At 41.3% G+C, this 27,454-nt stretch overlaps 2 protein-coding genes across 3 annotated transcripts in view; one reads left to right on the forward strand and one right to left on the reverse strand.

Moving 5' to 3' along the window:
• Positions 1–1,886: 1,886 nt before the first annotated feature.
• IMPA2 (inositol monophosphatase 2) lies at positions 1,887–21,409 on the reverse strand. The gene is made up of 8 exons (XM_027899507.1): positions 21,196–21,409; positions 16,009–16,142; positions 11,933–12,037; positions 10,536–10,581; positions 8,167–8,275; positions 4,577–4,685; positions 4,251–4,402; positions 1,887–3,450 (listed from the first exon to the last, which is right to left on the reverse strand). The coding sequence occupies exons 1-8, from the start codon at positions 21,313–21,315 to the stop codon at positions 3,335–3,337; spliced, it is 891 nt and encodes a 296-aa protein (XP_027755308.1). The 5' UTR covers positions 21,316–21,409; the 3' UTR covers positions 1,887–3,334.
• A 24-nt stretch (positions 21,410–21,433) lies between these two features.
• MPPE1 (metallophosphoesterase 1) overlaps positions 21,434–27,454 on the forward strand; it is a 32,694-nt gene continuing 26,673 nt past the window's right edge. Inside the window, exon 1 of one of the 2 annotated variants that reach the window (XM_027899503.1) lies at positions 21,434–21,512. The gene's annotated coding sequence lies outside the window, so the exon portion shown is untranslated. The remainder of the gene's footprint in view (positions 21,513–27,454) is intronic. The other variant, XM_027899499.1, reaches the window with a different exon arrangement.

Below are 27,454 nucleotides of genomic sequence, written 5' to 3' on the forward strand. Positions count from 1 at the left end.
TGTGTATTTCTTTAAGAGCTAGTATAATCACAGAGCAAATATCAGTCCTTCAGGACATACGAAACACGCTGACATTTCTTCTGGAAAATCTGAAAAGCTCAAGACACACCGCAAAGGAATCAGCCACCGACCATTTTCCTGGTTTACAGCTATTTTCACTCCTTATTCTACCAGAAAGCACCATTTGAGACTAGGTCAGCAAGACTGGAGGCATAAAATGTTCTCCACCAGTGAGCTGGTGAGGGATGGAGACATGAACTGGGATAGCTCCAGTAAGCTGAACACCATTTGCTTACAGAGGAAGCTTTTCTGAGCACAGGCGTCTTTGTGCTGGTGTCCATGGAGAAAATCTTCATCCGTCTCGGGTCCATTATATACTCTGTAATGTGTGCAGAGGAAAACAGTCGAAGCATTTTACAACAGCTGGCAGGGAAAAGAGTCCACATGTTTAAGCATTTGGGGGGATTTAAGTTTCTTGCTAATGTGCTGCACTAACTCTGCAATGAATGCTTGTACTCACAGGGATAGCTGCTGGACAGGCATGCTGAGCAAAGTTTCATTTGGCTACCAATAGAAAAAAAGGTGAGGACAAACTCCAGTACAATTTATTTCAGTCAATATGTGTAGTCAAACAGTTTTATGGCTGCATTTTGATGCAAAGTTTGAACTGGTGTACTGTGGCAGCATCTGTGAAGGCAGCTGTCCTGCTTGCCCCCTCGCTGCCCCCTGTGGTGCCTGAAGTCAGCTTCTTGTGGTGCCCAGGGGCTGAACTAGCTTGAGAAAACGATCTGCCTGAAAAATAATCCTTTTTTGTTTGCTGGGGTAATTTACAGGCAGATCACTTCACTCATCTGGTCCTCTGGAAGGGTTCAGAAATGTTTGTCCTGGCACATAGGTGACAGAGGAGGTGGGGGAGACAGGACTGTTGCTCCCCACAAACACTGCCAGTTTAACATACTTCAACTATAGTCCAAATAAAAACCACAAATGAGAACTTGTGAATGGGTTTCTGCACCTCTCCCTTCCCACCACGCTTGGCTTCCAGCTTTGAAAATTCCTGGCATGTGTCACTGAAGTCGGTGCACAGATTCCCCTGCTTTGCCGAGCCCTGGGACACCAAGGCACACCAGCCCTAACTGGGTCAGAGAGTTTCTTTGTACAAGTGGGCTGAGCTGCTGGGAAACCTCGCTGGAGCCATGAAGCAGCTTCTCACACATGCTTCTCTCCCAGAGCAATGACGGGGGCCGGGGTTAGGAGGGAGAGCGGATGAAGTGGGGCTGAGCTTGCACCACACTTGACTCCCTGCCAGCATAAGCTTCCTTACAGGGCTTACAGTCACAGCACAAGCCCGAGTTTTAAAGCTCCAGCTGCTCCCACGGCTGCCAAGGCTAAGCACCCTAGGATCACAGCAGTGCCACCCAACACTGCATCTGTCACTAGGATCTCCTCTGTGCTCAGAAAGTGTGGGGGGGGAGTGAACAAGAGACAAATGAGCCTATTAGTATTTATTATTTGTATTATTATAGCACCTCAGTGCCTAGTCGTGGACCAGAATCTCATCCTATTAGCACTTTGAAAACCCAGAGCCAAAGTCCCTGCCCCAGAGGGCTTACAATCTCCATTTCCAAATAGGGGGGGAGGGTACAAAGAGATGGAGGGGGTAAAAGGGAGCAGTGACAAAACATTGATCACTGTGATGGAAAGCATTGGTTTTCTGGTAAGAACCATCAGCTCTTAAATGCTTAGTTGGTTTTAGACATTCTTCACACAGTCAAAACTTTGCATTTCTTGTGAAAAAAAAGCATCAAGAATTCACACAGAATTTTTTGTTATATTCAGTGAAAAACATTTCTCATTGCAAGAAACACACACAAGGTTATTTTTAAGAAATACTGTTTAGTTTGTTCTAAGCAGATACCTGAACACAATGACAAATTCTACACATGCAGTGTATAAAAAAAGTTTAAATTTTTTAACCAACTTTTTGGGCTCATTCCTTTATTTAACTTGGACTCTTGTAAAAAAAGATACCTCTAAAATAAATTTTTGAAGAAAAAATAGAAGTGATTTTTTTATCAACTACTTTTTCGGACACACTTGTATTTTCCTTGTGCTCATAATTTAAATAGAAATTATAACCTTGGCTAGATACAATGATAGAGAACAACTGTGTATTTGGGAAACCTATGCAACAGATTTTACAGGTTTTTCTGATCAAAAAGTGTGATTACAACTTTGTGCAAGACGGGCATGTGGTTTACAACTTTTTGCAAGCATTATCTTCTGTGCATATTTTTAATCACTTGCCTGTAAGGGGCCAAATCCTGCTGTTCTGCTCCAAGTTTCTCTAAAATCAACAGCTCCTTGACACTGTGCTCTATTCTGCTGGCCTCCTACTGTGTGTCATAGTTAATACTGTGAATAGCTCAGTTTGAGTTCAATATTCCTGGTTTTAACTATAATTACTCTATGGTAGTAAGTGTTTGCAGGTTGGAGTATCTTACAGAGGCCTGTAGGATAGTATGATTTATACCCATGCAGAGGGATGAAGGGAAACAAAACTATCTGGACAGTTTGTAAAGTAACTAAACGTTTTCCACGATCAGCTCTGCTATTTGCCATCTGGATAGCCCCGACCAGAATCACCTAAATAACCTGTACTCTTTACCTGAAAATAACTTTCAACATTACCTTTCTTTTATGCATTCTCTAAATTGCTGTAAACATCCAGGATACCCATATAAACATACACACGTGAGTATGTGTGTGTATACATGCATATAGTGTGTATATATATATATATATGTATATATACACACACAAACATACATACATGTACATATATGGATGTATAGCTATGACGTAGTTGGGAAAACAACAATGTCATTTTTATTGCATTCTTAAGTATCATAGAACAAGGGTATTATAGGCACACATCTTAACTACTCATCCTTTACTACAGTCCTAAAGCTCATTTACCTGAGATCTGCATCTGTAAAAATAAAGTTCCATTTTTAGCTGCATGTTACAAAAGACTAAATATCAGCCCCACAGATATGAAATTACAATTTAATTTTGAGACTAATTTACTACCAGTAAAATACACTATCTTATAAAAAAGATACTGTTGAAAGAGATACATATTAAAAAGGAAACACAATTCTCAGAGGTTTAAAAATCTCCCTATGCCTTCCCGCATTGTAATAAATTTATAAAAAATATTTGACACGGAAAATCTCCACAGAAAGCATCCTGCTGAAATCACATACCCTTTAAGCCACCCATCTTGCAAAAGTTACATAGTTCAGGAGGGCAAACTCCATGCTGTAGGTATTTAATTCTCGTCATCCCGTCTGTAGTGAATAGTTTGTATTTCCTGAGCTATGAACATGGCCATCTCTCTAGTGCCCGCAGCAATCACTCGGCAGGACATAAGATCCAGAGGTCCCCCTGAGGACAAGAGGATTAATAAGAACTGTCTTAAATGTGAGCCATGGTGTAATTATGTAGCTTCAAAAACACTGAAAAAACTTCATATGTAGCTCCTTTTGGGGTGGGAAGAACAACCTAATTCAGCAACTTCTGTCTGAACATCTCCAGCAAAAAGTTATTTTAAAAAATTCTAGGTACAAAGTATGCAAGAGAAGCAGTGCATGCCTAGATTTGTTCAGTATCTAACAATAAATGCAATATTCCCTTCTAGCAACAGGTAGGGGTACTAAAGAAATTAGTTCATTCAGCATGCCCTTCCTCTTAATCCACCAGATCTTTCCAAAGTATCCAGGTATTGGTCACCAGTACTGGAGATGTGTACCATCTAAATGAATAAAGTAATAATCTGGAGACTGTGCTGTCCTTCACTCTCTCTGACCAGTTTTCAGTCATACATGTTCAGATTTGTACCTCAGAGTCCTCCTTTCCTGGGAGGTTGTCTCTGTTGAATGCGTTTGGAGTCTGAGCACACCTACCAATCTCCTGGGCTGGTTCTGTACAGTAAATATGATGCTTTCAAGGAATTACTCAAAGTCATGGAAATACCGTTTGACTCAGAAGACCTTCAATTCCAGGCTGGAATTACATGAGTGTGTCCTGAACAACCAGCCAGAGCCTAGTGGAGAGTACAGATGTTTCTACAGAATATTGTGAGAAATGAGAGAGAGCCACAGGGAAAGCACAGTACAGAGGTAATAAGTTGCCCTGAAGTAGCCACTCAATCCCCCAAAAGTCAGTGAAAACAAGGATATGCTCACCTGAAGTGTCTATCACAGTGCCACCTGCCTCTCTGATGATGACAGTCGCCGCTGCCAGGTCCCAGCAGTGTAACCCAAACTGGTAATAGGCGTCTGCAGCGCCGGACGCCAAGTGGCACAGAGCCAGCGTTGAGCTCCCAATGACACGGACCCTAAACCCCACGAGAAGGGGACATGGTAATGTAAAGAAAATGCCTTTCGTTTCAACCTATGTGTTGAGATCACAAAACGTACAACACACTTGTTTGGTTGGAGTTTTTTAAAAACTACTTGTTTTAATGACTTTTTCATGGCAAATGTGAGACATATATTGTAAAGTATCTTACCCATGTGCTTGGGCCTTGAGCAATCTCTCAATGTTGCCAAGGAACAATTTCAAAGTTGCAGGGTCACGTTTTGGACCAATTTCTGTTAAAATTAAGGCCTTCGAGATATCTGCAATGGCAGGGAGATGTTTCCATTAATTCAACAGCTTCCAGGTAGGTTCTGTACATTCATTTTTAAGTTAAACACTAATGGATTTTTCACACAAAAATAATTTTCGTGTCCCTTTTTCTACCCCAAACTCTTTCAAAGGATAAGTGACAACTTTGCAAAAAATCCAAGCAAAACTAGGTTTTTCATATCAAATGGTCTGCTCTAAGCATATTAAAAAAACCCCCCAAAAAAGGAAGATTAAAACCAAGAATGCATTCTTACATTCCTTCTCTTTCCATACATTGTTTTATTTCATTGACTGGTCACCCTTTGGCAAATTCACTAACATTAGCAGTCAACTAAAAATATTCCATATTTAAAAACAGGATGGCTCTTGAATAAGGGAATTTTAATGTAATATGTTAACCAATTCTAAACATCTAGGAACACAGTAAGAAGAAAGAAAAGTTTCTAACTAAATCACCAGTCACCCAGTAGTAGCTCATTCCAACATTTCAAAGACTGAAGATACCTTTATGACTTAAAGAAATCCCTTCTTATCACAAACTAAAGCAGTATCTTTATTCATAATAATATGTGAATGTTCTATTTGTCTTGTGTTCAGCAAGGGCAATTCTGACCTAGAGCAGGTGAAGATATCAGCCTTGTGCACAGTCAAAGGAGAGACTCACAGTGACTTGAAAGCTCTTGAAGCAGTCCTCACGTGAGATCTGAATATTGCCAGTCAATAACAAGCGTATGCCAGTGTAGGTGGAGGTGGTTGATCAAATGCCAAGTGTCCCTGCTTCTGCTGTGCCAGCTGAACTCAGAGGTATTAGAGAGATGACAAAACTCAAAGGTTTAGTGGTTGATTACTTACTAACTAGGCTGTGCCCAACGTCAGGTGTCACCTATCCTGGGTTAGAGGCGAGGCATTCATTCAGATAGGGAACATCTACCTGCTCATTACAGCTAATTGCATAAGCTGAAAGTTCTCAGCAGAAGTAGCAAGGAGGTTTTCAAAAGCAAATTAGGCTGGAGTAAGACATTTAATTACCCAGGCTGCCAATGAATTTAGTATTGGAGATGAACATTATGGATTCAAGCAATGTGGTAAAATGGTTGGTGAGTAACAGGTATGCAATTAGATTAAAAGTTACAGGTTGTCACGAATCTTAACCATAGGAAACAACCTATGGTTAACAAACACTTTTTAAATTACTGCATTAAAATATGAAACCACCAATCCAGGCATGCTGTAGGGTATTTGTTGTTTAGCTGCTACTGAAAACTCTGCATAGTGAAAGCAATCTGCCTTAGATTATTTTCCATAACAGACCCAATTTACAATTAGAGACCACTGAATGCACACCTCATTGCTAAAACACACCAAGCATTCACACCACACCAGTCGTTGTTAGGTTGTGACTAACATACTTGTTCTTTTGAGTTATTAATTGTATTTCTAATGCATAAATGGATCTCTTTGATTTTCATCAAGGCTACAGGTAGAAACTGGATGAAGAGACTAAGGTAAGTAAGAAGGAGGTGTCTACTTAGGAAAAGGAGCTGGCTGATCACAAGACTAGATGGGATTTCAGGAACTGAAGATACAGTATCAAATTTACTGACTATTCCTCATTCTGATAGAGGCCAAAAAATAAGTAGGCTTCGTAGAAGAGATTTAACAGTGGTACGGATAAATTTATGAGGAAAAGAGCAATTCTGTTGACCACAAGAGACTAAAAAAAGAAAATACATTTAAGTATTAGCACATGTAAGGCCTGACATGAATCTAAGCGTGACAAGAAAGTATCACTCAAGACCAAAGGGAAGATGGATCCTTCATTTAAGTGTGTCCTAGCTGCTTGGACTCCCATACCAGACCTCTATAAAATTGCAAGTTTACAAAAAACAGTGTTTTGCCTGGGCTGTGATTTCAGATGATTAAATCTGAACAATGAATGTACAGAGTAGATCAACGTTATACAACGGTCACGTTTCCTGAAACAAAAGGCAGGAAGTAACATGACAGCTTGGATCTCAAACACATCACGATCACTTCAGTTCCAATGGTGGGTACAGGGAAACACAGTCTCTCTTCCAGGGCTGGTTCATTTCACTGAAGCCACAGCCCTTACAGAGCAACTGTGATTTAAAACACCTAAAACATCAGCAGAAGTGAGGCAAAAGTAGATCCAGCTTCACCGGTGAAAATTTCCCACCACCAAATGATGTATCTCAAAACAAAAGAAAATTTCAAAGCATTTGAAAGGGCAGAAGGTCTACTTCCCTTGCTATGTTCTAGACACCCACATAGATCAGATGTCCAGAGACAGGAAGACAGAAGTGACATGTGCCAAAATTGTTCCTTGACCAACTGGAAACCAGAACTCTCCGACTGCAAAAGCAAGGGAGGCCATTTCAACAGTGGTTCATCCAGCCCAGCTGGGAGCATCCCTAGTTCTTCCTAACAGTCTCTGCCAGCATGGGCTTTTGTGGAATACGAGATACTCGATCACTGACAAAAATGTGATGTATAATTATTGATTAAAATCTTAGGGGTCATTGACTTTACATATTGCTCCATGTCTCTAAATAAGGAGACTCCAGCTCACTATTAATTTAGGTGAACAGCCAAACTTCCCAAATTTCAGCGAAATTTTGATGCAGGGTCTGCTTGGGGTATTAAGGAAATCTCTGTGTTAAATTGATTGAATTTACTGTGTTTTAAGCTAATTAAATCTCTTTGGGGGAAAATTTTTACCATCTCTTGTGTACAACGGTGTACATTTTTGGCATATGTCTGCTTCTGCTTACAACTGAGTGTTATGCTCTCCTCTGCATTTTAACTGACTAGAAGAAAACTTCTCTACACACATCAGACTATTGTTATCTATTATCATAAGGCAAACAGATAGATCTATGACCTGGATTACCAATAAAAGAATTCTATTAAACTGTTGACGAGGTGTTGCTGGCTATTTGTACATTGAAACATACCTCACATACAAGAGCAAGCTGTTAGAGAACCCCTAAGAAAGCATGCATCCTTTAGTTTACTGTTAGCACGTATGCCTACAGACATAACACACTTTGTGACATAAAAGTTTATTGGAAAATAAGTGAATAACAGCCGCCATAGTACTGTGAGTTTGATTCACCATTCCCATTGCATCTTGCTTAGAAAAAGTTATGCCAGTGTGCAGCTGGAATGAAACTGGTGAATCTACACACTCTTCCTTATTTTAAACAATTGCTGTGAAGCAAAATTATTTAGGATTATTTAAATAGTTCATATTCAGATGTATATTTTAAAAAGAAAAGGAGGAAAGTTGTGGTTTTTCAGAAAAAAACAAACACAAAACAACAAAATTATCATGCAGGTGAAATACTTTCCATCAGGATAATGATGTTCATTATCCTAATGATGATTTGCAACAACTCTGAAACAAAATTAACATATTCCTTTTAGAGTTCTAACAAAATCTAGACCAACCTGTCTCTTTTGATACCTGAAGCCTTTTGTCATTACAAAATGCCCCTTGACCTCTTCTACCAGTGTATAATCGTTCTTCAGTGCAGTGGTAAATTACACCAAATTCAAGCTTTAAGATTTTGAAAAGGAAAAAAATGAATGCAACTCAAATTACTCATCATAAATATAAACAACTACTAATGGCAGAAAGATCAGCAATATTTTAATTGGTACACATAATCAAAGATTATAATGCTAATAAACTGGAATATTTTTACTATTACTATGATATTGAGATATAGGTCATATAAAATTCAGTTTATAAAGAGAAGTTAATGCAATGTGCTCCTGATCCTCTAAACTCTTACTTGCAGCTTGTTCCTGTTCACATAAGAATGGCTTAAATGCTAAGTTGATTTCAAATTCAATTGCATGTCTTTACTGAAAATATGCAAGTCCACTAAGGTAAGATTCTGAATGCTTTGCTTCCACTGGTGAGCACTTACACCTTGAAGTAATCCCACTGACTTTGGCTGGACCCTGAAGATTTGCAGCCCCAAGATCAAGTAGGGCATCTAAACCAGAAGTCATGGCACACTGTTCATTAACGGTGGATGTTTTTGTATGCACTTCAACTTTCATGGTGCATTTAATTTGCCTGCCTTTTCAACCAAAGCAGTGCACTCTGGTCACTTGTTCAAATGTTTCTCTGGAAAATCCTTTTGTTGACACATAAAAGTGAGAATCTCTTGAAGTCACAGGACTGCAAGAGAAGGAATTTGGACAGAAATAGCAAATACTGTGACCCTCAATGAAAGCTTAAGAATGTGCAACACTGGAATTTTTGTGGGAGATTCTGTTTACCAATGAGAAGAGGGTCCAAATTTGACCCTTGGTATTTAAAATTCCCATTACTTTAATAAGTTTCAGCACAAGATTTTAAAGCACTTCACAAACTCCAAGGGTCAGCTCTGAAAATCACCCCTAGATAAGTACTATTAGCATTATTTAATTTAGGGGTGGACAGGTACACAAAAATTAAGTGCCTTGCTCAAGGTGTCAGAAGGTGGCAACAGGGTCAAGAAAACATCTCAGGTGTTCTAGACTCCAAATCTTTTTCTGCTGCACTTGGTGTTCATCAAAGACAATTCAAAGGGAATAGACTGTCCCCACTCCCTGCCCTGAGGTCCCTTCTAAACCAAAGGGGTTTTTTGAGGAACACACTATTAATAGACTCTTTCCCTGAAGACATCTGCAGGAATTTCTTCAGTACATTCAAGGCTTATATTCAGGCCAGTTCCCTTGTGTGTACTTTGGCTCCTTTTCAGTTTACTACTTTTTTCTGCTTTTCCCATTTGTTTACTGAGGGAGATTTAACATCATTCTTTATTTTTGTTTCAGCTTTGTTTAGTTTACATAACCCAAAATACGCAGCATCAAAATCGTGATGGTGTTTTAGAAAACATAAATACTAGAGAAAACTGTCTGATAATAATATGTAGTACTCAAAAGGACCTCTGGGAATGAATAAATTTCAGAAAAGCATGGAGGTGTTTCTCTGAAGTTTCCATGTTTGAAAAGTCTAACCGAAAAAGTACACAACATTATTCTGTTTAAATCAGTATGAGGTACTAGCACATCTGAAAACTAGGTTGTTACTTAACAGAATTCTTGCTGGCTTCACTTAAAGCTATACTTGTATTTAAGATTGTTGAGTTAGGCTGAAAGAGGCACATTCTTTGGCAATTCGAGTAGCTAGTTTCTCTATACAATCACACTGTAAACTGGCAACATCTGGAGAAAAGCATGAATGAGTACAGCTAGGAAACTCAGTCTGGCACATATGAAGTCTAAGTAGTCTCCCGTCCTTGCTGTAATCAAGCTCTCATTGTGGTAAATATAGCTATTTTACTACATTAAGAAAAATATAAAGGCAGATAAAATGAACTAGGCCCATAATTTTGCACTCTTCATAAAATCAGTTCTAAATTGATTCATAGCAGGAGTTAGTTTTCACAGGTACTGCTAGCAGGAAAGAAGCAATAACATAAGAACACTGGGAGATATATTCAAATTATGAAGGGGCAGAACTATATTGAACTTACTATGATTTTTGTCTAACACAACCTTGTTCACACCGGTACTCCCTTTTTCTCCATGTAAATCCTACAATTTTTATAATAATTCATAAGAATTCTCTTTTAATTGCCAGTTTGCATCAGTAAGTTTTGCAGGACTAAGATTTTAGATGAGTAGAGTGTGTTTAGATGCATTTAAAAAGCATGGAAAAACCTGGGTAGTGACTGATCTTAAAAAAATTTTGTTTTATTTAAAATTCCCACATGGTTTTGAGGCTTCTAGCCATATCTCTTAAAGAACATACTTCATACCTCTTTGTTAACAGCAAATCCAATGCTTACTGCCACTGTTGGAAATCTGTGAAAAATAAGAAATGAAGTATTAGGGATGAAAAGATCTCAACTTACTCCTTATGCAACTCCCTTAGGCAACAAAAACCCACATGGAGCTCTGTGAGTTTGCTTGTCTCAAAATGCACTTGACATTGTACTATTTTTCCTTTGTCAGACTCTTATACTTTGCCAGTGCCTTTAAAAATGTAACAACATTGGAGAAGGGAAGAAATAAACACGTGAAGACATTACAATTTTTATACTAAGGATGTTGTATATTTTAGTGATTTTTTTGCTTCAGTGTAATTGAATTTTCCAGTATAAAATCATTAACGCTATAACAAGTCATCACTTTTAAGAGCACATTTTGTTCAAGTTATGCATCTGAGACAGCAGTTAAGTAACATGGAGATAACTTGGTGCTAACATCAACATAAAAGGAAAACAGTTCCTCTATGCTCACTTTTTGCAAAGGGATGATCAGGTATTTAATTTGGTCCTTTTGACTACGGTATAATTATTGAACTTTAAACAATGAAATAAATTCATTTCTTAGGAAACAAGTTTTGAAAAAGGCTTCAAAGGTCCAGAAAATACTGCTAGAAAGAGGAAATTTCACTTAATTGCATGAAACATCATCACATGACACCCCACATCCCCTCAAATTCTGTGTAATTGCACTAAAAGTCAAGGAAATGCCTTTTTTTGTTTTTATGATACAGGCAGTTACTTTAGGCCACTAACTATAAGGCAGAGCATATTGAAGGGTTTTACTCAGATATATTATGAATAGTCATTAGTTTACAACTCCTAGCATTCAAATGATGAATTAAAAGTCTTCATTTTTGCAGTAATGACCCCCGGATTTCATTTTGCAGGGGTACTTTAGAAAATAAAAACCAGTATCTCTGTACAGCTTAGTCTTCAGCTCTACTGTACATACGTGCAGTGGTTGTACTACCCAGGGAAAAACAGAGCATTTGTGTTCGAAAGGGAGAAAACACCACTCCTAAAAGAAGTGAGGCGTGAGGCCAAGTGTCGTTACACCACAGCCTTGTTCCTCCAGTTCAGCGCAAGTCTCTGCACGTTCACATGTGGTTAAATGTATAAACGAGCTGTGAGTCAAGAGCTCTGGGTCATTAGGCAGTCAGCAGAAACTCCAGCTTACCTTCAGATAACAGTGCAGAGCTCCCCCCAGCACAAACACAGCCTCCCTCAGATACACCATGCGAGGTACAAAGAGATAAAGGGATGACTCCCACTTGTGAGTCAAAGGAACAAACCTACCATGGTAAAGCACCTTCAAGAGGAAGGGTGGATCTGTGAGAAGCTACATGTTGCTTTTAGATGTGTTTCCCAGTTCACTGTCCATTTACCTGTGCACAAAGTTGCACGTTCCATCAACAGGGTCAATAATCCAGGTCGGACTGTCGGTGAGGACACATTTTGAACCTGCAGCAGTGGATTCTTCGGCAATGAACCTGCATTTGGTACGGGGTAAAATAAGCATCCCCAGAACATTAGCTTAGGTATGTGGCTTGGAAAATACAATTCCATCTTTAAGAGATAATTTCTCTCTCTCTCTATAACATTTTTGTAAAAATGTAGACACACGTATTGCTTTAATTCAGTAATTGGGAACTTTCATAGAGACTTTGAAAGAGAGTTCTCAAATCTATAGCATACTATTTTATATATTTAAAAAGAACTTTATTTTCACTTTCCCAATATACCATTAAGAAAGTCATGAAAATGAATGCAGAAATGGATCTGAACTAGCATCCTTGGAACTCTAGAAGAAGATTTCTTTTATGCAGAACATAATTTTGTGGGTTAGGCCTGTCTCTTGCAGAAAGTAATATAAACTGCAAACTGTACCTCCTTCTCTTTTGCAGTCAAATCCAGTCAGCAGGAAATAATGCACTTTTTGAAAATCCACAATCTCGCTCCTACTTGAATTTTACAGTCTGATTCAGGAAATTAAAAGGTTTACAAAGCTGAACTTTCTTTTTCCCATGACCCAGAAAAAAATCAACAAATTATTATTTTTTGTTTGTTTGTTGTTTGGATGCATAAGGCACAAAACAAAATCTGAGGTCATATTCTCTTCTGCTGTTCTGTCCCAGTTCCTTTCAGCAATCTTTTTTTCTCCTTTTTCCCTGGGAAACAAACATCCAGTTCTGGCATATTTCCTGTTGACCTTAATTATCCCTGCTCTCCCACAAACCGCTGAGGATCTCTTTCTATAAGGGATGTGTGCAGGTGCTACTCTCACAGATTTTCATAAAGCCCTATATATACAAAAGGTACAGAATCCAACTGCTAGTACTGAATCTTGCTGGTGGTTTCACATTCGAACAATTGGTAATGGTATTCAGAGTTCCTGCAAATACCTGAGGACAAAAAAGCTTATCTCAAAGACACAAAAAGGAAAAAAATGGGTAAAATAAAGAGAAAATGTCTTTTTCAGAAACAGATGACTCCCTAGGACTAGAGCAGCAGCTGTTTTCTTTTGTGTCTTCACCATGTACTGCATGATTCCAGATAACAATTGCAACCATGAGCTTAAAATGTTCTGCAGACAGCACAGGAGGAGACTTATTGAATTTTTCAAATGGTACTCTGCCTTGACCTCTGTAGAAACAGACTATTTTGATGGCATTATGGACTCCCACTTTGTATGAAAAGGTAACTGGGAAGTGTTTGTTACTATTTTCATCTCCATCAAGGGTAACAACGGAAGGACAAAGTGCTCGTGTACAACTGAGAAATGAGAGAGACTTGAACAAGTGTTTGAAATTCTCAGTTTAACATAACACTTTGCAGACTCCTTACTCTAAATATTCCATTATTTTGTCTTGTTGGTGCTGCATCATTTGACTTTTAAAAATCCTGTAATTAGCACCTAAACCACACCAGACACTTCGTGCTGCTAGCTGCAGAGGAAGCTCATCTTGCAGATGAAGCAGCTTACATCCCATTTCAGATTGTCCATCTTCCACATAAACTAAGCCTGTGCTTCAGCCCTTTGCCAGCTCCCTCTGCCAGAGCCTGAACTATAGCCATTGTCTTGCCAGTCAAAGAGAGGTGAAATGAGAACCTCTTTAAAGACAGGAGCATTTCTGTGTAAGATGATTTGTCCTCAAGTGTCGCAAGCCTGTCCCTCACCTTTCCCTTACAACGGGGGCGTGACGCTGCAGTCCTTGAGTTCAGAAATGCTAAAATGTACCTGGAGCACAGCAGTGCTATTGATAAAGTCTTCATGCTCAAGGGCAATTTTTCCAAAATGTAGGACAAATTAGGTGCACATTTTATGAAATCTGGGCTGATGGGTTAAAAAAAACAGCCCTTGCTGGTACACAGTACAGGGAACTGTGAGAGTCCCTCAAGGTCAACACCAGATGTGTTGCTCTGTGTCCTCTAAAAACGCGCAAACTAAGCAAAACACTCAGTGTGAAGCACTGGAGACAAAATCTTAGGAACAGCTTGAGAAGTGGGAGGGGTAGCCATCTTATTAAAACAGTTAATTTAATATGACATGCTGCCAGCTCTGCCGACCTCTCTTCAAATCTGGATTACAGTTTACTCCCACTGAAAATGAGTCTAGTAATTTTAGCCAAGCCTTACAGTACATCTGTTCATACCACGGTGCCGCTCTGAAATTCACTGCTGGAACAGCAGGGAAATTGTAACAACACATCAACTGCAGCAGGAGTGATGCCCAGTGAGGTGCAAGAGGTTCAAACTGGGGCTGTCCCTCACCTCTCCCCTTGTGGGGGTCTGAAGGCAGAAAGCTGAGAAGATAGGGTTGGATGTCACCCTCTTTAACTGCTGTGTCCTGGTTTTAATGTCTACAGATTTAACGTCACAAGTAATGCAGAAGATGCTTGTGTAACAGTAACACGTGTAAAGGTAGGATAGCGTTTTTCAACCAGTAGCCCCTGGTATTCTGGCTGCGACTACCCACAACTCAAAGATTTATCAGAAAAAAATATCCTTTTGAAAAGACTCACATGGACCATATTAGAGTAGTAAAGAGTGAGCACAGACAAAAACGTGAGTGAAGCATGAAGGAACATGATATAAATCACTAAGCCAAGAAGAGAGAAGAAAGAAACATGGGATGGAACTACCTTTTGAACATATTTTCCTAATATTTCTCTTTACTTCTGAGTACATTCCCAATATGTCAAGACTCATCACTGCCATTGGCACAGCGCAATTACACATCAGTGCAATTGGTACAGATTCTAATAAGATCCCTTTTCATTTTTTTAACTCCTTTATTCAGAGACCATAAGAATCAAGATGATTTAGAAGAAGAAATAACAGAAATCTTCAGTGCTGCTTTTCAACAGGTCAGGGGAAAGACTGAATACGATCTAAACGATCTTTTAATTTTTTTCACTGCACTTTAATTTAACCCTTGCTTGCTATTGTAGACTCCTCATTGCAAGTATGTTAATCTAATCCAATTACATTTAGTTTTAATCTGAATAAATTCTATCCAAAACCTATGGCCAACATAATTTTATGTCTTGAAGTAATGGTAATTCCTTCATTTACTTATAAAGTCAGAAGTTAATTGTGAGGAGCTGATAGAGTCAAGGATTTTTCAATTCCTAGGTCGATGTTGACCTTACAACTTTTGTTCCCATTCTGAGTAACCCGAGAGCTTCTGACAATTCTCATTTTATGTGAAATGCGTATGTTTTACTTTCTCTGCCAGACTGTTCAAGGGAAAAAACCCTAACGTAAGAGCGGAGACGAGGAAAAAGCACAGCCAGCAATAGTAGAAGGAATATTACACAAATAACAGGCTTGTAAAGCCTGGCACTCTCTTGCAAATCACAGCCAAGAACCACATGTTATGCTGTACAGCACTGCTTCAATATGCCATCACACACAACACGTGTTTAGAAAGCCATATTTAGTATAAAATATTCTTTCTGCTCCTTCCTATGGTGGTGTTTTTTTTGCCCAGCAGCATCGCCGACAATCAGATTAGTAGCTGAGCCCTCCAGATTTTCTTCTTTGTTGATTTCTGCACAGCGCTAGAACGCCAGGCTCATCTCCACCAGAGATGCACACAGTTAGAAGGAAGTCATACAGTATTTAAGGCACACGCAGGCTCTGCAGGAAGATGAATTTTATCCACTGAAGTAAAATGTAGAAATCAGTTTCAGAGTCTCTGCAGCCAACCAGACCTGGCCAACTAATACAAAACCTCTCTCTAACCTGTGCACGCTCTGAGAGTTGTAATTTTCAAGTTTGCCATAATAATGCAAGAGGAGTCAACAATCTGATCTATTTTTAAAACCTTGGGTTAACACCCCATGTAGTAATTTATAACCTGTTTATGTACAGGCATCACATCATAATGATGATGATGATAAAAAACCCTTAAAGGACAAGCAAAGGTCATTGATAGTTTCTTTCTATAGGCACTCACCTGTGGGAGGGAAACTTCTCTTTCAGAACAGAAATAATCAAATTTTCCACAAAATGATCAGTTTCTGTCACAAGATCTGCTGCAGATGTCTTTGTGGACACTTGTTTTTCCTCTGTGAGAGCTTTCCTAATAATCTGAAACAGAAGTTCATAAATCAGATTTGTTGGGCACTCAGCCTATGCATACTAAAATAATATATTTACTGAAAAATAAAGCTAATCCTGAAAAACAGCTGTAGGTCGAATTCTACCAGAGGCTGTTCTAATTCTTTTGACGAAAAATCCTTCTGAGCTAATGAGCATTCTTTGGGAACAAGGCATTTTGAATCACTCTCCAAGAACCACTCTTGACAGTTCAGAAAAGGACTGATGACTGGGATGCAACTAATGAAATAAAAGGATGATAGCAGTCCTCATGATTGAGAAAATTACAAAAAAAAAAAACAAAATAAGAAAAAGCTTTGAGGCCGAGGATTTTTTTTCACAGAAACTTCTTTCTTTCTCTCTCTCTCTCTCTCTTTTTTTTTTTTTTTTTTTTACAGGGCTAATACCCCACTGCTGTCTTCCTTTAAAAGATATGCAATAAGGCAAACTCCAGTGGTTTCTTTCTTTGCCAACAAAGACACACAGTTTATTTTTTCTCATTGGTTTTTGGAACTTCAAATACTGACCACCCACTAGTTCCCAAAGAACTGCTATGTATTTAACAAAAACAAAAATTTAGACTTTTCCCCAGATATGAAACCAGTGATCTAAACCTGGACTCTCTTCTGGAAAAGTTTTTTATCTCATTCTCAAGGGTTTTACTGCTACAAACTCTGAACTCTGAACTAAACCACATCAAGTGCAAATGCACATATGGGAAAACAATTAATGAAAGATTTTTCCCATTTTCCCCATTTTCTTTCTGCATTTTTTTTCCTCCACTTCATCATTAAAAAGAAAAATAAAGGAGCAGGATGCAAAAACAGATAACTTATTTTTTAACCAGTAAAAACGAAAAATTATTTGAAATTAGGAAAACCAAAACAAAGCAAAAAGTAAGTACCACTTATTTGTGTAGAATTATATTATCAAATTACCAGCAGCAATAAGACTAATATTCCAAGTCCTGTCAATTGTTTATCTAAATTTTCATCGATCAAAGTATTTTAAAACCATCAAGAAATATTCGATGACCAAAGAACACATGGGAAAGGGAACCAGAAACTCACAAATTTCAATTTCAGCTCTTGGTTTTCACAGTATAAAATACTGTGTTTGAAGGGCGAGATGGTTGTTCTGACAAGTAATGGGTATCGCTGACGGTTGCCTTCGTCCAGAAGGTATCTGGACAAATGTTTGTCTTTTGTGAGCTGTAAAACATCAGCTGTGCCTGTTTACTGAGCTTATACGGGCAGGTAATACTTTTTAGTTTGAGACTATGCTAAAGTTCATTATTGTATATCAAAATATTAACCACATCTAATCTTTTTACTCCCCTCACTGCCCTGTGTGTTTTTCTTGAATGTTTTACCATAAAAGCGCAGATCCAGGAAGGTCCTTGGGCTCCTCAAAGCAAAAAGCAAAACACTCCAGCCACCTCAGTTGTGTATTATAAAAGAAACTGCTATGCTGATACCTTTTATTTTAATTGCTGTTCTTTACTTTTATATTGCCTATACTGCTCAGAACCTAAGAAGATTTTAAGATTTCTTCTTGGCAATGCCAAGTTCTTGACTTTTATTCCTTCTTAATACATAGTAGATTGAGGACATTTCTGCAGCCATTTGAATCACTATGTGCTAATGCTCAGCAGGGCCGTGAGATCACATCTGAGCTTTGCTGTAAAAAGAAAAGAGAAGATGAAACCTCTCTCCTGTGGATGTGCTCTGCAATAAGCTAATTTCATCGTATGCTGCAGCACTCGATCGCTCCTGTTTGAATACAGTCCTTTGCACATCTCCACTTCAAATTTATTATTTCTCATTTCTGATCCTTTACCCCGCTGTTCATGACCATTTTAAACTTTAATCCTGTCCAATTCCCTGGTGGCCTGCACGTGCCAGCGTGAGGCACCTGTCACTTTGGAGGTGGGAAGCACCAAGGGTGTGACTCCGATATAAAGTGGGGGCCGATGGTCTTCTCACTCATCTCCTCTGTGGGCCCATGCCAAGGATCCACGACACACATTTACCAGTTCTACACTGGTCTGCTTCTCCCCACCTTTTGTGCAACGTCAAGAGGAGAGCAGGAGAGAAGTCATGATGCTGGGCTGAGGTCATCAGCCACAAACGGGCATGACATCTCCATAGAGTCTTAACCCCAGTACCACAGGTGATGCTGCGGGATGGACGGGTCTAACTCTGCCTCTTCCAGAGGGTCTGACAAAAGGAACTCATATGCATTTGCTCCAGCTTGTACAGGTATGCAGTCCAAGCCAGAGTCCCACACAAAGAACACACTTCCTGCATAACAGATGAAACAATTTTTACTCTTTAGAAAGTGATAAAATAGCTCAGAACAGCCCAGAATTCAATTTATCTTGAATAATCCCTGAAAATCATCTGCCTGCAAGGAGTGTTAGAGCCCGTTGCCTCAGAGTCCTTTGAGAGCATCACTCAACTCCTCTCCTTGCAGAAGCCTTACAATAAAGTTTGTAGATACCTCCTAAAACTGCCTGGTCTTTCCAGCTGGGCATGGTGCTCCATAAAAGTCTGACTCTAGGTAACAGGCATCAGGTAAGCAGAAGATCAAAGGAACTACAGCTTGATGAAATGGAAAGAGCTGACTGCATCTTATCACTATTGTACAATGAAATTGGCAGCAAGATCCTATACTTTGGCTGTAAACGTATTTTATCATACTTTATCAGTGTATTATGGGCTGTCCCTAGGTTACAGAGATTTCACAGCGAAAGAAAAAAAGAGAAAATCAAAAGAAGAAAGTAGTTTGCGTGGACTTCAACATGCTATCTTCTAGTGTAAGGTTCTTATTCTTGTTTTCACCTGGATGCACGTTTACTTGTTTTGGTGAAGTTTTTCCAGTTCTGCAATTGGAGAGAACTGTGCAAGTATTACTTGGTGCTCTCAAATACTATCAAAGATGCAGAGACTAGCCGTGCCTGCTTTTCTTGTGCAAAAAAAACATATCAAACCTACAGGTGTACTCAAATGAACATCGCAAGCAGAGTTTACTCCCAGAAAAAACAAAAGAGCAGTTTGAAAAAGCGCAGTTACATGCGGCCTTATAATTTCAAAGCGGGTCAATTACTGAGATTACAAAACAGTGGCCATTCTCATTATGAAACATCCCTATATATTAAATGAGAGCCTGTGATATTTCATAAAAGTAATAGAAGTAAGTAACAGGATGGGCAAGAGAGGCAATGATTTTAACCTGGTAATATTGGCTACTCTAGCAACCTAATTTTAGACACAGACTCAAGCAATCACTTCTTTATTGCTCTTTTAAGTTCAGAAGAAGCTATTACAGACTATAGATGCTTATCTGTGGAAAGAAGATGTATTTTACTTATACTCATGAAACATAATGTAATATAAACCAAACAGTTGTGTGAGCCAAAAGGGGAGACCAGAAAACTGGTGATGAAAGTAACCCCCATTTTTATCAGTCCATTTTCAACAAAAATCCAGTCCAATAAAACTCATGTTACACTGCATTTGGTGTCCTTATCTCTAGCTTCTTTTGGCAACAGCTGGATTGACGTTTAAATAGAAGACACAGGCCCTACCTGCACCTTTTCTTCTACAAGGATTTCCGATGCCTTTTGTAACAAAAAAGAATCTTTACCATGACAAAATTAATAATAAAAAATTACCCAATTTCAAAAGTCCTATTAAACAAACATCCTTGTCTGGTTTAAATTTGGCCTGCCAAGGAATCAGCTATTTTCTGCCGCTTGCAAGGTAGCAATGGCAAACTGTGAACTAAAAAGATTCAAGGATTAATCTTCTGGGATGTTTATTTCTTCCAGGAAAAGGTGCCGTAATTTTCTGGGTGAGTGAAATGACTGGAGAAGGTTACAACTGTCTTCACAAATTGATATTTTGAGAAATAAGGTGTGGAGTCTTGAGCAAGTCATGAGTCTCTCTTGTGAAATGGTTGGCAGAATGAGTATGCTGGAGAAACTCCTGTTTTGAGAGTCTGTAAGTGCATGACCTGTCATCCTGATTTGGATTATCCGTTTAGCCCTTGCATTATTAAAGCAAGTCTCCTCTCCTCTGGCATTCTGTTCATCTTTGTGTATGTTTTGTACTAAGGAGAAAACATGTTTAACAATGTATTAAGGAAAAGTTATGGGTCCTGGATTCAAGACAGAAAGGGGGGCTCCTTAAATCACAGTGTATAGGTACAAAGTTTGTTTCAAAACAGAGCAGAATGGAAGCAAGAGACAAATACATGTCGCTCAAGTTTATGGGTTTTTTTCCCAATTTCTCAACTAAACAATCTAATGATTCTACTTCTTGAATCTGTCAGACCTGGTGAAATTTTTGCTGTTGCATACAGTGGGGCTAGGATGTCTCCTCAGATGACAAACATTCTGCTGTGTCAAAACATGGTTCTGAAATAAGCTACTATACCGAAGACACAGCTGATTTGTCCCTAGCAAGTGAATTTCAGTCACTCTGAACACAGTGCTATATATAACAAGGCAAACCACCCTGACACGATTATTTTCCTCTGCACAGGCTGCTCAAAAACAAATGCTGGCCCCGAGGGATACAGATCTTCGAGGGAAGTGGCACTGAGGGATGGAGGCCCCCGACGGATGGGGCACCAAGGGATGTGGTCCCCAAGGGATGGGGGCCCCTCGAGGGATGTGACCCCTAAGGATGGGGCCCCCGAGGGATGGGGCCCCCTGAGGGACTGGGGCCCCTAAAGATGGGGCCCCAAAGGGAGGAGGCCCCTAGGGATGGGCCCCCGAATGCATGGGGCCCCCGAGGGATGGGGCTCCCCGAGGGATGGGGCCCCCAGGAGATGGGGCCCCCGAGGGATGGGGCCCCCCTGCGGGACGGAGACCCCACTGCCGTCATCCCTCCCGCGGCAGAGGGAACCGGCCGAGGGCTCCGGCGGTGGCCCGGCTGAGCGGCCGCCGAGCCCTGCCGCCCTCCTCCCCGTGCCGGAGCGGGAGGAGGCTCCCCCGGCGGCGGGGCAGCCCGTCCCGGCGGTGCCCAGCCCGCCTCACCTGCCCGGCGCGCCGCGCCAGCTGCACCGCCACCTCCGCGCACTCCTGCCACGGGTCCCCTGAGCCGCCGGCGGCCGCCGCCGCCCGCCCTTCCTCCTCCTCCTCCTCGCACGGCTTCATCGCGGCGGCTGCGCTGCCCGGAGCGGGGCCGGGGGGCGCGGGGGGCCCGGCTGCCCGCCCAGCAGCGCCCGCCGAGGAGGGTGCCCGGCGCTGTCACTGCGCGCCCCGGCACCGCCCCGCCGAGCGCAGCGGGGCGGGGGGAGGCGGCCGCCGCGCTCAATGGGGAAGGCGGGCCGGCTGCTGGGCGCTGACTCTAGGTGAGCCCCGGGGGCGGAGGAGGGCCGGCGGAGGCGGGGGGTGCCGCGGGGGGCAGCGGCGGGGCCGCGGAGGGCGGGATGCGGAGAGCAGGATGCGCCGCGCCGCCATCGCAGTGCCCCGGCCCCCCGCCCGACATGGCGCCCGTACCGCCGCGATGGGGAGGAATGGGGCGCTCCGGGTTGCCAAGAGATGAGGAGCCGCCGCACTCCCGGGAAGGGCACCGCATCGCTGCCCCCGTCTCCCCAGGGCGACCCCGGGAAACAGGAGCCCGGCTGTCAGCGTTACCGGGACTTTGGGGGAAAAGCTGGAGGCTGGCATCGGCCATCTCCGGAGTGAAGGGGGAAAGTGGGGAAAAGCGGCTCCTGGAGTAGAAAGGCAGTTCAGGTTTTAAAGTTCAGCAGCTTGCCAGTGCTTGAGAGTTCAAATGAGTGGTGAGAAATACATTGCCCTTCAGATTTTTCACTTGGCTTCGTGTGTCATTTTGGATTTATCAAGGATGAGGAGAATTCAGAACCCACAGTTCCAGAATCCATATAAGCCAAATTGCCATGCGTTTGGGTCGGCAGAGTAGGGGAGAGACAGCTGAGGGGTTCCGGATCCGCCTTGGAGAAGGAGGGCAGCCCACAGTGAATACACGCTTATGCAATAGAGCAGCCAGCCTGTAGTACTTTCAAACACCGAGGGAGTGTTGGGAACACACACTTTATCTGTCGGAGTGAGGTTTTTCCAAATGACTTGTTCTGATGCACACTTGGCATTAAATGGGAAAAAAAGAGAGTCCAGGGTCCATCAGCATAGGTTTTTAAAAGATGCATTAAGTACATCGAATGTATGAAACCTGCTGTTGTCTTTCAGCACCTGCTTTGTGGTCGAGGGTTTCATTTTCAGGGCTAGAATAGATATGCCTTAGTGGTGAACACATTTGCATGAACAAAACTGCATAAGGACAGATTTTGGAATTCTGTGCTTTTTATTGCTGCCATGCTCAGCATGGCTGCAGGTGGCTTCAGGACCTTCCCTAAAGAGTTTCTGTGCAGGGGCAGATGGGTGAAGGTATTCCTGGTGAGGTTTGTGGACTGCTGAGATGTAGCATAGACAGCTTTAACTTTGGTAAATTAGAAAATGTACAGTTAACCATGGCTTTGCATTCTAGGGAGCATCTCAGACCACAATAAAAGTGTGTTTTTCCTTGAAAGAAAAAGTTTTAGTTACTGAATTCACCAACAGTAAAACAGTCTATACCTTTTGCTGAACTGGCTAGGTCCTATTCTGATGAGGAGCAGATTGTTTCCTCCAATACCTCTCAGGTCTGCCTCAATGCCTGGAGATCTGTTGTGATTAGGCTGCCACAGGTGCATTTGAAAGGTCTATTTAAAGTACATTTTAAAAGCAGGGCAGTGTGAATGATAGCGGCAGTAGGCAGGATGCAGAAGTATCCTCATGGAAGGTAACTACAGAAATCATCACCACAAAGTACTGTTGCAAGTGGGGAAGTGCTCTCCTCAATATTTTCCTAAGCAAGAGTACATCCTTTCTCTAAGTGGGGTCTGAGTGGCATTTGGAAGATAAGCTTTTAACCAGTAAAACTTCCCCAATCTTCATTTCGGTGGTAGAATATTCATAATATGATCACCAGAGGCTGAACTTCAGAGGTTGAAATATCTGAATGAACCTTTGTTTTTTACAGATTCATTGCAGCTATGTGGCTTATGCAGGTAGAAGATTTAAAACAGAGAAGGCCAGAAAAAATAATTTCTTATAAAATCAGTGGCTGCAGCTAGTATTTTAAGACCTTTCAAAAAATTTGCAAAAAAATAGAGCTACCTGTAAGGCCTATAAACAGATGGCAATATATCTCTTTGCCATTCTCCTAAGTCTGTGACAACTTTCTATATATTACTTTTCTGAAGTTTTATTTTCAAGCCTTCCTTAGCCTAGGCCTGCCCAGGCAGTGTGAGCTTCCTCCTGTGAGCTGCTGGGTGATTTTGAACATCCATTCACCTCCGAGCAGGTTGAGGCTGCTCTCTCCCTTGCTGGATCAGACCCTCGGCTCGTCTTTCATAACTGCCAAGGTCTTTCATAACCTCTGATCTTTCATAACCCCAAACTCGAGCCAGTTCCTCTCACATGCCTCTCATAACCTACACACACGCCACGTGTTTAATCTCATCCATTTGGAATAGGCCCATCCTGGATGAACCTGAAATACTAGTGTTTCTTGGGTGCTTTGTCTGCCTCAATCCTCCTGAGCCCCAGCCAGATTTGTGTAGATGTTGGACTTCCTTCCTGGAGACAATGAACGCTCAGTGGAGGGGAAAACCTGCTCTCTCTGACCTCAGAGCAGAAGACTAGTCATGGATTTCCTTCTCTCCCAGGGTGTGAAGCCCTAATTGACTTAGGTGTGGCTCAGCTGGAGGTGGTAGTCTGCTTCCCTTCCTGCCCCAAACCGCTGCCCAGCGTTCCTTGGCACGGCTGCTCTGTGTGCCACACAGGGATCCCCGCTGAGGTCTGCTCAGACAGTGGTGCAAAAACCAGGGTCACTCGGGGGAAGCTGCTGCAGCTGGAATTGGTTTAATTCCGCCTCAGCAGACAGCTTGCTGTTCTCTTCTTGGACAGTAATTGCAGGCCGCAGTGATGCAATAAAACAGGCTGTAGTTTTGCAGAGAGAGAGTGACCTCTCCGTAGCTGACTGGCCATCAACGTAGAATCCTCAGATGGCCTTTAGCGTGGATCTTTGTCACTTCACAGGTTTGATGGATGATCTCCCAATAGGGACTTAAATGGGACAACAAGCGTCTAACAGCTTTAATAAAAACAGAGGGGGGAAAAAAAAACAAAACAAAAAGGGAAGTAATCTTTTGGAATTATTAGCCTGAGTGTGGAAGAGCATTTCCTCAGCATGACAGCCAGAGGCTTGCTGCGCTGTTATTAAAGCACTTCAGTGGGAATCCATGCAGATGGCTTTTTTACCCAGCATAGGATTATATTGGATTAGTCATATAAAATTGTTGTTTACTGTCTCTAGCCCTTTTCCCTGGAGCTTTTATCAGGAATCTCACAAAGCATATAGTTTGAGCCTGCCTTTAAGAGGTAGCCCAGATGAGAAGCTTTTTGTTTGTGTAAACTGCTATGATGTTATAGTTTAGTGCAATCGTAGAGTTGCACTGAGAGATTTTACAGCTGATAAAAGAGGATGCTTGGTCCAGATTTTTGTTTTGCCTACAAGAAGGGAAGGCAGATAGTAAGTAGATGCTTTCTCTCCTTTACCCCCTAGAAGAGCTGTGCTGATCCCACTTCTGCTCCATCAGAGGCAATCAGAAATTCCTAGCCTTGGCACAGTTTTTCCTAATGCTCGCTAACAAGTCATGTATGATATAATGCTTGATTAATGCACCGTTCTAGATGGTGTATTAGATGTTTTACGTGTTCCCTTTCTGCCATGCAGAGTCATTCTGACCATCTTTCTCCTCTATGTCCAGAAGGCCCAGGGATCACTGCGTAGACACTGTCCATGTTTTCCCTCCTGCCACAAACAAACCAACAGTCTCAAATATGAAATGCAGGACTCTACCTTCAGATGTACCCTGGGGGCTGGCTAACATGGAAATTGAGATTTTTTTTTTTTTTGCTTCAAGGTCTGACAGACAGCTCTACTGGTAAAATGGCATCCTTCAGTCTTTTCTGGAGTTTTCAGATGGGCTCTGTCGTGCTGGGAAATTTTCCCTCCCAGGAGGTATGGCTGAGAGTGCAGTGCCTTTCAGTCCTGTGGTGCAAGTGCCTCTGATTCTACATGGAGAGATGATTTTCTTTTCTGTAGGGGGTTCTGTGGACAAGGAAATGCAGTCCTAAGCTGTTACTCTTTTTCCTAGACCATGTCCATGAGTGTAGAATAATAAGGTATTTTTCCCTGGCCTTGAAGGGACAAGCAGCAGACTGTCTCTGCCACATGCATGCCAGTATTATTTTTTGAACATTATCCACTGAAAACATTGAACATTATCCACTGAAAACAGCCCACTGTTATAATCTTATAATCTGATGTTTCTGTCACTGAAGGGGATACAGGACTTCTGTCAGTATGCTGTGACAGGGATCCTCATTAGCCTAATTTGTTTTAATAAATATTACCTCTGTTTGGTTTTGTCAGCTTTAAGATTGATTTCATCACATATTAAAAGAAATTTTTCTTTCCAGTTCTGCAAAGAGTCATCTTAAATCCAGTCCTGTCTAGGTGCTTTTCCTCATAATATGCAGGAAATGTTCATGTTCTGAACTGAATTCTGAACTTGTGTATTTAGCTGCCCTCTGTGGCTGTGACAAAGCCCAGGAAAGCCAGACTGCTTCTCCCTATTTCAGGGAAGGCTCCTGAAGACAAATGGGATTATTACTCTGTAATCAAAAATCAAAACAATATGGGAAAAGGGCCTTTTCCCTATGTTGGCCATTTTTCTCAAGGTTGTTCTGTGATTTTTGAGCTGGCATTTGCCTGTGAGATTGGCAGCACTGATTGTGCCAAAGAACATATTGGGCAGAAAAACCACATAAGCCTTTCCATCTTCCAGGCTGAAAGGGAGTCGGGAGTTGTTGCTGACACAGCTGTTTTGGATGGAAGAGATTAATTTGGGGCAGGTGAAATTTCTGTAAGTTTTTACAAAGGCTGTAGATTTTCACGGGAGAAATTTTAATTCCTGCAAAATCTGATGAGGATGGTAGGTCTCTCTGAGGGTTGAAAGGACACACGGACTTTTAATCCGTGTGGAAAAAAAGGCTACACTTGGAGTTATAGTACGGTTGCATCAGGTAATCTCATGCTTATACATTTTCTGACAAATCAATGATTTTGGTGCACGTGTAGCTGAAAAATAGTGCTACAGGTCACATTCCTGCTGTTTGGCAGCAAGTAGCAGGCTCAGCACTGCTGGAATCAATGATATTTTCATTCGTGTGAGCCAGCCTGAAACGTGTCTTTGTTCATATCAAAATATGTTAGAAACAAAAATGCAAGGAAAAAGGAATGTGTTCAACAAACCAGCTGAACAGTAGTTGAGGGAAGCGTTTCTGCTGTAATTGTTTACAGTGGAACGTATCTTAGTGGCTTTTCATACATTCACTGCCACAGAGAAGTTTTTTTGAAAGTCATGTAGTGTTAGGATCTTTGGAAAGATAACTTGTTTCCCAATCAAGTACACAATAGTCTTTTATAATTTGTATAAACTATGGGTTTTTTTTGTATACAGGTAGGATGACATTCTCTTTTGATATTTGGATACTTCAAAATCTGATGTCCAGTGCTACGCACAAGCCTAGGGCCATCGAGTATCTTTAATTGGGAAGAGTGGATGCAATTTTGAAGTGGAGCCACTCAAAATCAATGAACACTTTTGAAAATGTTTGATCGTAACGTGGATGATTGAACCAACAAGAGCTTCAACTGTAGCTTTTCTCAAGAGTTTCAAGATACGAGGAGAGGGGTTTTTTTGTGTCATTTGGATGGATCAGTGCTTGCTTGACAAAATCTGGATCTTACACAAATTCCTTGCCGGTCTAGCTGCCTGGTTGAGAAATCTGGCTGTTGTCTGCTTCCTCCGTCTGTCTTCAATTCCCCTGCCAGCCATGGAAAAGCAGGACAGAAGGGGGCTGCACAGCTCAGTTTCTAGGTCAGAAATCAGGAATTCTTGTTTCCCTTTTAGATCTGTTGGCACATTTCCCAACTTTCCTGTGTGTCGTTTTTCCAGCCTGTAGAATACAGATGTTCCACTGGTAACAATTTTTTGAGTTTTGAAAAGTTTTGGGTCTAAAAACCTGTGCATAGCTGCTGCAGTGTCAACTGCTGGGTAAGCAGGGGAGAGGCAATGTGCCCAGATCTAGTTGTTGTGTTTGCAGAAGAGCTAGGGAAACAGGGTCTGCAGATTTCACATATGAGAATCACAGAATAGGTCAG

The sequence above is a fragment of the Empidonax traillii genome, unplaced genomic scaffold, assembly GCF_003031625.1.
Source record: "Empidonax traillii isolate 1590-97213 ecotype Southwest subspecies unplaced genomic scaffold, ASM303162v1 scaffold672:size601241, whole genome shotgun sequence".
Lineage (NCBI taxonomy): Eukaryota > Metazoa > Chordata > Aves > Passeriformes > Tyrannidae > Empidonax > Empidonax traillii.